Consider the following 11,640-nt stretch of genomic DNA (forward strand, 5'->3'; position numbering starts at 1 on the left):
TGTAAGTTTTTCTGTTGTACAGAAATGTGATACTTCCGTTGAAAAAAACGTTTCTAGCATAACAAAATTTGATGAATGTGAAAGTGGCCCTCAAAGTGTTACTTTCCTCCCATATGACATTAAACTTTTTGAGAAAATATTACATTATGTTCTTAAACTTAAAAAATCAAATCAAAATTTAACTAAACAATGTTGTCTAAATAAAAAATCAAAATTGTCTAGCTGTCTAAATTAAGGAAATAATAGTGCTTTATTACATACTCGAATTTCTTTTAGTAATTTTAGAAAATTATGAACACCCCCCTTGAAAAAATTCTGCGTACGCCACTGGTTAAGTTATTATCAAAGCAGTAGAAATTCACTTAAATTTTCACCCCATCCTTAACATAACTAAATGTGTTTGAAATGTTATGATGAACTTTTTAAAAACATTTTAAAGCAAAATTGTAATAACTCTAAAGTTGCTGGCACATTCTAAATTAGAGAGTGCACAAATTGTTTTGAAACTAAATAAATTTACAGGGACGCCATCTGCTCCGTTTTCTGCAAAAGTTTTAATAAATTGGTAGCGAATTGGAAAATTCAATCTTGTAGAATAAGGATAATTACTCCCACACTTTGAAAGTGAGGCCACTAGATAACTGCAATAAAGTCGCATTTTATATATGATATTATGAATTATCTATATAAATTTTTGATACGTAGAGGTGAAAAAATAACTTAAAATGAAAAATACCAAACTAAAAATAACTTACATTTTGCTACCACCAGGAAATATTTTCTTACAAAGTGGAGGAAGTTAGCATATCTGTATTTAAAGCGAATTGTTAAAACAGACTTCAAAATGAATCATATATTAGGGGGTCCACAAAAGCTGATTTTGAGAAAAAACTATTTTCTAGGTTGGAGTTTTTTCTGGGTCGAAACATTCGATAGAAATCATGAAAATAAACTTGATTGTATTTTTGACACCCCCTAAAAACGGTAGAGAACTATAAATATTTGTGTGTTTTTGGTTAATTTTGGCAACTTTTAAAAAGGTTCTACACGTTTAAACTGCAGATATGCCAACTCTCTCATCTTTGTAAAAAAGTATTTTTTAATGGTAACGAAATTTAAGTTATTTTTAGTTAAGTATTTTTCATTTTAAGAAATGTTTCAACCTCAACATATCAAAGTATTGGTGGGAGCCTCCACACGGTTTTTTATAAGTAGTCTGCGCAGACTATTTAAAAAGTGAACCAGTTGTGCGCATGAACCCAAATACTATTTTAAATGAAATTGAGGGAAATTTATCAGATATATTTGAGAATGGAATTTGTAGTGGTGGACATGTGAATAAGACAAACCAAGCATATTCATAAATTAAACACATTTTTAGACATATATTTGCTACCACTTTCTTATTTTTACTAGATTTACTATTAAATGGCTCTTTCGCAAACTAGTTTATCTTCGTAGTGGTCTGATCGGACTACCTATAAAAAACCGTGTGGAGGCCTTCAATTGTAGCAGGCGTTGGATACTCCAAAGGGGAATCACTCTTGGTCATTTCCCCACTCAAGAGAGTATCCGTATTAAAATTTTTCATCATCATCATCAAAATTTATCTGGGAGTCTGAGGCCGTTAGCGGCCCTTTTCCCTAAAATTTTTCAAATTCTTCAAATACTAATTATTAAGGAATTTTTAATTTCAGAGTGGTCACTGTTGACGACGAATGCAAAGGGTTAATACTTTAAAAAAAATTTAAGCATAATTCGAGGCAGCTCTTTTAGTTAAAAATAAGTTTATCACTCCATCATTGTTTGTTTTTTTATTCGGTGTTTATGAGTGTGCTTTATCTTAATATTATGCAAAATAAAAGTGATTGACCCTGTTGCTAACTGACTGTGTATAATGTGAAAGCATTTATTTCTATCTTATAAATAAGTTCAAAAAGTAGTTGGGAGGATTAACCCTTTGGATCCGGTTTATTTAAATTCCGAACTAAGAGGAAACAACCAAATTAAAAACCTAGTATTAAATGTTTGGTTAAAAGAGTTTTTTTATTAAATAGTTTCCAAATATAACCTGACACTTTCACTAAATGCTTTGTCATTTATAAGATGTGGTAGTTATCAATGCATTATTTCTTTCTGGAATAGACTGACAGCAAAATATTTTAGTCACCACTTTTTATTTATTGATAATAAATGCATGACGAATCTCACTCGTCAAATGTACCCAAAGGGTTAATCTAAAAAATAAAAGCAATACGATTCTATAATTAGTTTAAAATCTATGTTTGTGTTATTAATGAATATTTTGAAATGGTCGTTAAGAGAAGAAAATTTTTACAGATTTTAAACATGCTTTAAAAAATATATCTTACCACTTTTAACACATTTTTTTAATATCTAACTCACATAATTGTTCGGTCAAAAAAGAGATATAAAATATTAAAGTTTTAGTGGTTTGCATTATTGTCAAAAATAATTGGAACGGTTTTTATACCACCTGAAAGGGTTAATAAACTGTGTGATCCTTATGCGTTAAGATTCAAAAGTAATTAATGAAATCAGTCATATTTTTACTTTTAAAACGATAAACTTCAATCAGATATTTCTTTTGCCTAATATTTCTTTCTTTAGATATTTCTTCTAAAACGTTTCCTCATAAATATTCTTATTAGCATAAATCGTTTGCCTGAATCAGCTGAAATCAATTGATTTGTCATCTTTTTTTTTTTGTTTAAACATCCAGATTTCAAAATAAATAATAATAGATCGTTTGAAGCAAACGATGCATCGCATAGCAATTTACTTCTTTAAAATGAAGTGAAGCGAGAACGAGGAAAGCAAAAAAGGAGAAACAAACGAGAAAATTTGATCAAGTGTTGCGGGAAAATTCTCGAAAGCTTCAATTTATATTTTCTTCGTTGTTTGACACAATTTGTATGATATTTAACGCTATATTTAATCGAGGATATCTATTTTTATTTTATTTTTCGTGTTTAACATGTGTTCTTTTTTTCAAGGATGTTTGTGTATTTTACGCATGGTTTTTCATCGCAAATTATTTCGGGGCACAAAAATCGGTATCTCAAAACACTATATGAAAAAGGTTCATATTTGTTTCCGTTATATACGACTTTAGCTCAAAACTAAGCTCACATCCAAATATATTTGTATTATAGTGATAGTCTGCAAAAGTGGTGAGATATACACAGTCCCTAGCCAAATTATTAGACGCACTATAATATTTCATGTAAAATCCTATCAAGTGATACGATACTGTTTTATTGTTTTTACGCGACTGAAACCGATTTCCACTTGTTTACGTTTGTGTTTTAATTGATTAAATTAGACGATCTAATATAAATTCGACAATTGGATAAATTAGACTATATATTATATAAATATATGGAATAATTATTGCATCAGGTTTTATATTAGAATATTATAATTATTAGACCAAATTATTAGACGCACTGTAGTGTTTTAATAATTGCATGTTTTGCTCGAGTTTATATGCGATACTTTTTTATTTAAACATGCATGTAATGGATTTTAATTCGGGAGATTTTTTTTAAATTCTTCCTATTAGTATTTTTTTTAACGTATTGCATTACAATGTTAACCAATTGATACACGAACGTAAACAAGTGCAAATATTGAATCAAATGTATGAATCACAAAAAGTACAGTCTTGCACTTATTCCTATTTAAACTTCTGCCATGACAAACAAAGTCTTATGTATTTTTTATGCTGAATGGAACGAGTTCAAGACCAAGTCAAATGAACTAATAGTTCTGTCAAATGAACTAATAGTTCTGAAGTTATAAGAGTTTTAAACATTTTCATTTAAACTTTTTACCCATAAAACCCATATAACTTCACAATTATTGAACTTACTTTTAATTTTATTGAATTTATCGTAAAGAAATATGTAAAAAATAAGGCTTCACTTGTCCAGATGGCAAGCCCAGATGCAAAAATATGTATGAGTACAAAATTTGTACTTTTAACATATGCAACCATTTATATAACTATTATAACCTTCGTTGAACAGTCGACCCAATTTCGAGCTTACGACTACTAATGTTCAATTTGTACTCGAAGACAAGGGAACTCCAGAATCAAGCATTGAGAGAAATTTGTCTTCGTGGAGGATTTTTTTGATGGAACTGACCCACATTTGCTTTAAATGGAGAGGAAAACCATGAAAACCTCCCACGGTTAGCCTGGTGGCAAGGAGACACTAACCCATGATCCGTCAACCACTGAGGATATTTTATGCAGCAGCACTGCAGTCGGTGCAAACCGGATGCGGAATTCGTATCAACCAGCGATCGCTGGAATTCGAACCCAGTTCACCTCATTGGAATGCTCTATCACCTGAGCCACCACGGCAACCATTATAACTTTTAAAATACTATACTCTGTTGCAAGTTAAGAAAAAACCATTATTCATATGGAGTTTGCATCTGCAAGTGGAGGCCGAGCTCCTATCGCGAACATATATCAACATCGCCAACCGCAATAATTTAAATCTTGTGAAATGACAAAAACAAACTTATTGAATAATCAAGTAACAAGCAATAAGGATTAATAAAAATGAAATCTAAAAATCATGACGAATACACATTTTTGTTTTATTCGCATTTAAAGAAACTGATGAAAAATAATAAATATTGTTTCTTGTAGACGATTTTCTTCTACTGTTGAAACAGAAGTAAAAATTCCTCATTTCGCATTTGAATGGTAATGATGAAAAGTTTATTAAGGGCGTGCAAGCATAAGATGCGCCATTTTTAGTGGTCCAATCAAATCCAATGCTCTTGCAGCGTCATATAGTTGTTTCTTTTTCAAGAACGAATGTTCTCCTTATTCATCGAATTATGCCCCCAAGTCTAGTAAGACTACGAATCTATAACTTTTTTTAGAAATAATTCTATGATATAAACCGTAGCACGAATTAAAATTTCTGCCTAACGTGTTTAAATAATAAAAGCTTTTGTACAGTTTTGAAAGAATATTTGCATAATTTGATAACGAACGGAACAATATGCGAATGATGACTTATATCATATACCGCAATGGTCTTTTCTTAACTTCCAATAGAGTATGATTCTATCGACTTTGTTTTGATCTTATTCAATTCAATGGGAAAAAAATACCTAAGATCCATTACTTCCGCAATTTCAGAGGTACGAAAACTCTACTTTTATATATAAAAGCTTTATTAACTATTGAACTATTCATCATATCAATTTTTTTTCTGATTTCATTTGATTTATTGTAAAGAAATAACATAAGAATTTATTTCATAATTTACGCATTGTAGCGAGATAGGTAGTTCAGACGTGAAAAAAGATATAATCAAAAATTGTACTTTTTTTTTTATACTACATGCTCACTACTTCTGGACTATTAGCCCAATTGAATTAATTTTGGTGTTATTCGATTCGGCTAAAAAAAGTTCCTCACTTGTTTAGATAGTAAAATTTGAGTTTTACTTTCCTTTGTTCACTGTCCCTTTCGGTAAATTCAAAATGATGGCTTAAAATTAACTCAGACGAGAGGGTAAACTTCAGGGTATCCATATTGAGCTTAAACCTAAACTTTCAGAACAATTTCCGCATATTATTTTCATATGGAGCCTTTTGTTTTCTGTGACGCCAGAACTGGTCTATTAGTAACCTATTAGAGATACGGAAACTGACCTATTAGTGACCTGGCCTATTTGCAGCAATTATCTTATGTACAATATAAATCTTGGTTTTTTAAATTCCAAAAAATTATTTTACGCACTATGACAAATCATTAATTCAATCTTATAAATATAAAGACTATTAGATTGTTAGTTAAGCTTTTCAAATGTTGGCAAAGTAGTTAAATTTTCAGAAACTTTTTCTTACTTTAATTATTTTAAACTTTCTCAATGAGTATACTAGTTGGCAGTTATACAAAGTAAAATAAGTGCAAAAAACCGGTTAAAAGTTGTCCCCTAATACAACTGACAATTTCAGTGTTATGGCTCGCGAATGAAATGCAAATTTTTTGCTTTTCGAGAATATTTGTATTTAGGGCAAGTGACCTAAGTTTTAGAGTTTGTCGACCACTGGAATAATTAAGAGGAAAAAACCTTCGTGGGAAATTCACCTTCATGAAAAATTTAATCTTTTGCACTCGAAGGCTCCACTCTGGTACCATAAAGTATATAGAATGTTCAAATTTGTACAATTTAATGTTTAGTAACTAGTTCGTTTAATGGCCTCCTGGTGTTATGCGGTAATTGTTCAATCAATAGCCTTGTAAAGTCTTAGTGTGAGTTTTTTTTTAATTGTGAAACGAATCTTATTGAGTTCAAAGGGTTAATGATTTTGTCTTGTAAACTCTTAGTATTTGTTTCTTTAGTTATAAAAAGAACCTTGAATTCAAAGGCTTAATGTTTAGTAACCACTTCAGTTAGTGGCTTCCGCATTATTTTATTTAGTTAGTGGATTAAGTGTTAATTGTGTGCTGGTTTTGTCTTTTAAACTCTTAGTGTCCATTTCTTTAATTGTAAAATGAACCTTATACAGATTAAAGGGCTTATGTTTAGTAACCACTTTAGTTAGTGGCCTCTAAATAGTAATTGTGTGTTGATTTTGTCTTGTCAACTCTTAGTGTCGGTTTCTTTAATTGTAAATAAAACCATGAGTTCGAAATGTTAATGTTTAGTAACTACTTTTAGTTTGTGGCCCCCAAGTGGTAATTGTATGTGGGTTTTGTCTTGTTAACCTTTAGTATCCGTTTCTTTAATTGTAAAAAGAACCTTATTCAGATTGAAGGGTTAATATTTAGTTACCACTTTAGTTAGCGGCCTCCAAGTGGTAAGTGTGTGTTGGTTTTGTCTTGTTAACTCTTATTGTCCGTTTCTTTAATTCCAAAAAGGGCCTAAAAGAGTTCGAGTAAAGTAAGCGTTTCAAATGCCGAAAAAAGTGTTTCAAAACATAAAACTGCAAACAAGTTAGGGCAGGTGGAGAAATAATAATATGTTTTCATTTTGTTCACAATTTATCCACCATTTGAAACTTTAACGGAACTCGCTTTTCTCGAAATACCAACGGAGATTAAATGAAATTTGACATGAAGAATTTCTCCCGAAGTATAGCGTCTTCTTACTGAAATCACGTGACACACGTTTAAGGTCTCTTTAGTATAGCATAGTTAATAATACATCAAAAGACCATTCATTATTACGGAAGGAGTCCATGACTCCTCTTCTTCCTGATCACATTTTAGTCTCACACCACAACGACATATAAATGAATAAATTTAAGTCCGAATAATATTCTTGAAAAATATTAAGTGTTTCCATTGATAAAATACAGTCCATGGCCAAATTATTACACACACTATAAGAATTTATGTCAAATCTTAATTATCAGATAATACCATACAGCTTTATTGTTTTTACGCAGCTGAAACCAGTTTGCCCTTGTTTACGTTCGTGTTTTAATTGGTTAACATTGTAATGCAATACGTTAAAAATAAATAGAAATAGAAAGTATATAAGAAATATTCTGTATAAAATTCCATTACATGTATGTTTAAATTTAAAAGTATTACATATAAACTTGTGCAAAACATGTCATTATTTAAAAACTACAGTGCGTCTAATAATTTGGTCTAATTATTATAATATACTAACATAATACTTGATATAATAAATATTCTATATTTGTATAATATATGAGGGTTGCTATTTATATTTCTGGCCTTGGCAACAGTAAGTGTTGCTAGGCGACCGCAGGCGATTTTAATCGAAAGTTTGATATTTTTAAACATAAATTCGGCATACGATTTACCATTATAGCTTCATTTGTGTTGTTGACAGTAAATTGAAAAGTTCTTCTCTTTCAAAAAATGGAATTGAATCGTGAACATTTTCGTGCCATTATTTTTCATAACTTTCGACGTGGATTGTCAAGACAAGAGTGCTTCGATGAACTTAATTCTTTATTCAGCGATAAAGCGCCATCCTACAGCACTGTAAAAAATTGGTATAACGAATTTAATCGTGGTCGATGTTCGATCCAGGACGAATCCCGTGCAGGTCGTCCAAAATCCGTTGTTGTGCCAGAAAAGATCGATGCTGTGCGTGAACTGATAAAGCAAGATCGTCATGTGACATACCGTGAGATAGAGGCGTCTTTGGACATTAGTATGACTAGCATCAATAAAATATTGCATGAACATTTGAGCGTAAAAAAAATTTGTTCGCGTTGGATCCCGCATAATCTGACAAACGCTCAAAAAAAGGCTCGTGTCGATTGGTGCAAGGAAATGTTGGAAAAATACGTTCAAGGTACATCAAAGGCTGTGTATAACATCTACACAGGTGACGAATCATGGATCTATGCATATGAGCCGGAAACAAAACAGCAATCAACTGTATGGGTCTTCCAAGACGAGGCAAAACCAACAAAAGTTGTTCGAGGAAGAAGCACATCGAAACAAATGATTGCCTGTTTCTTCGGCATTAACGGTCATGTGGCAACAGTGGCGTTAGAGCAACGCAGGACGGTCAATTCTGAATGGTACACGACCATTTGTTTGCCAGAAGTCATCGGAGAAATTCGAAAAAAGCAGAAGAACAGGCGAATCATTCTTCATCATGACAATGCGAGCTCTCACACATCGACTCAAACAAAGGCATTTCTGACGGAGCGAAAGATCGAACTGATGGGTCATCCGCCGTACAGCCCTGATTTGGCACCCAATGACTTCTTCTTATTCCCACACATCAAAAATAAATTACGTGGACAACGATTTTCGACCCCCGAAGAAGCGGTTGATGCATTCAAAACGCATGTTTTGGAGTTACCTCAATCGGACTGGAAAAAGTGCTTTGAAAATTGGTTCAAACGCATGCAAAAGTGTATTGATCATCATGGAGAATATTTTTAAAAACAATAAAACCAATTTCGATCATACATATTTGTTTTTCCATTATTAGGCCAGAAATATAAATAGCAACCCTCGTATCGTCTAATTTATATCTAATCGTCGTATTTATATTATATATCGTCTAATTTAAGCAAGTGATACACGAACGTAAACAAGTGCAAACCAGTTTCAGTCGCGTAAAAACAATAAAGCTGTATAGTATCATCTGATAATTAAGAGTTCACGTAGAATCTTATAGTGCGTCTAATAGTTTGGCCAGGGACTATAAATCCTTGCTTACAATTGTAAATTACTACTACTACAGAGTATTTTAACTAAAAAGAATTTAAAAGGGCTGCTATGGTATTGTGTTTGAACTATTTTTAACTAGGTTACGTTTCTACCCGGAATCCAAATGCTATTTTACTCGAATGCATCATTTTTTTATATATAAAGAAAGAATGATTCCGTCGAGTTAAATCGGACATCGAAACAGCGAACTTCCGCTAAACAAAAAAGAACAAAAAAGATTTGAAAAACGAGGAAGAGGGAAAGAATTATTTGAATTTGACGTGAATACAGAAAATCCAATTACTATATTTTTCTTCGGGTTATTTACATTTCGTAAATTGCATTCATAAACTTTCAATAATTGTTTTTCTGATATTTTTTTAATTAACTTTTTTCACATATAAGGGAATTTATAAAGTGTATTTTTTAAAACATAGTGAACGATCTAAGAAATGTCCGACCACAAAAAGTTTTCATCATTCGAATTATTTTGTTTCTGCAAAATAAATACTAACACTATATTTTTTGAAAAAAGGAATCGCTCTTCTAAGGCGCAAATATATTAAAAATTTGCACCAGTATATTTATAAATAATATCTTATCCAAAAGTAGCGGGTTCGAATACCACTATAATCCTGGGAATATGTCCTTTAATTTATGCTAACTGTTCTTCATTATGCCATGAGCTTATAAGCAGTTTTCAAAATGAGTGCATGTGCCATTTGTGACTATAAATAAATATATAATTGTGGCAAATGCAATCTACAACTGTGATTTAGATTTAAAATATTTTAAGGTAGAAAAGGAATCGTTCTAAAGCGCAAATAGGTTAAGAATTTACACCAGTATATTTATAAATAATACCTTATCCAAAAGTAGCGGGTTCGAATACCACTATAATCCTGGGGATATGTCCTTTAATTTATGCTAACTGTTCCTCATTATGCCATGAGCTTATAAGCTGTCTTTAAAATGAGCACATATGCCATATGTGACTACAAATAAATGTATAATTGATGCAAATACAATCTACAACTGTGATTTAGATTTAAAATATTTTAAGGTAGAAAAAGAAACAGTATTTAGCAAAGAGTTCTTTGATATAGTTTGTCATGAGCTATTGTAAATTCTTTGTTTATATCTTTCAGGTGAAGAGAATGACCAAGTTGCTGACCAAGTTGTTGACTTGACGATTGGGAAGATCATTTACATAGCTTATAAGAACTTTTTTACTTCTAGCTTAGTTTTTAAGGAGATGGTTCAGCTTTTAAATATCTTGTTCGTGCGCATAGTATTATTTTTGAAAATCGATTTCTTTGTTAGTGTGAATTTGAGTAATATTTTAAGAATACATATTTGTTAAAAATTTAGAGGGAACTATCGAATCATTACTAAGGAAAAACTCTTTAATTGGCAGAGGAAAGAAAAGATTATTTTAGAAACATCACATAAAGACTGCTCCAACAGTTGTACTTTTCGGTTTTCCAAGTGGAAAAGAAATCGAAATTCAATTGATAATTGCAAGCAGAAATGTTTCAAATTTTGCCGGCATCTGCATCAAACGTCTTATATATTTGTTTCATCTAATTAAATATTAAGGTAGCCAATATAATTTGAAATAAATTTTTTCATTTTAAAATAAAATATCAGAGCATAAATGTTGCTACCATTTTAAGTATAAAAATCAAGTCTTCCTAGATAGAGTGGGCAGCTATGAAACTAGTTTTGATGTTTTTCATCTCACTTTCCTTACTAGTGGTTCGGTTAGTTTAACTTATCACATCATAAACTAATATATATTATTGCTTTCTTCCTACCACGCCTTACGTGCCAGAGAAGATAGGAAAATTAATTTCTACTCGAGTGAATTTTATAAATTAATAGTTCAAACCTACATTATTAAATTGCATAAAAACTGTTACTTGTATAGAGAGAAACTGATTACAGATCGAAAGAAGCTATTAAGAAAATTCGTAATTAAAAGAGTAATTTTATTGTGCAGACGATAAATCTATATGGTCATTACTGAATCTCCTGTATAGTTGTTATACTATCGTATTTATAAACATAAATATTCAACAGAATCAATCCCTTTTCTGCTGTGTATTTTTAGAATTTAAAATACGATTTCTTGTTAAAATAATTTTTGATCATTTTTCTCTATTCAGTCACTCGATGGGGAAAAATATTGTGCTACATTTTTTAAATCATTGCCATAATTTATTAATGAATGATCATAAGTTAAGCTTTTTATTTTTATTTATAAACAATAATAAAATATAAATAAAAATCAACAATATTTTTAATCATAATAAACTGTTTAACAACTCTGTAAAAATATTTTGAAGAAAACTAAGATTATTTTTTTAAACGTTCAATAGAATTATCTAACGAGTATAACTTTAATAAAATTTACAACCTTTGCTAACTTG

General features: G+C 30.8%; 1 protein-coding gene across 1 annotated transcript in view; it reads left to right on the forward strand.

Annotated features, from left to right (window-relative positions):
- The window catches only part of LOC107446024 (protein FAM110C-like), a 15,847-nt gene extending 5,310 nt beyond the window's left edge, over nucleotides 1–10,537 (forward strand). The window contains exon 2 of the mRNA XM_043051762.2: nucleotides 10,357–10,537. Coding sequence (XP_042907696.2) covers nucleotides 10,357–10,360 — 4 coding nt within the window. The 3' untranslated portion in view covers nucleotides 10,361–10,537. The remainder of the gene's footprint in view (nucleotides 1–10,356) is intronic.
- The last annotated feature ends 1,103 nt before the right edge of the window (nucleotides 10,538–11,640 follow it).

The sequence above is a fragment of the Parasteatoda tepidariorum genome, chromosome X2 (assembly GCF_043381705.1).
Source record: "Parasteatoda tepidariorum isolate YZ-2023 chromosome X2, CAS_Ptep_4.0, whole genome shotgun sequence".
Lineage (NCBI taxonomy): Eukaryota > Metazoa > Arthropoda > Arachnida > Araneae > Theridiidae > Parasteatoda > Parasteatoda tepidariorum.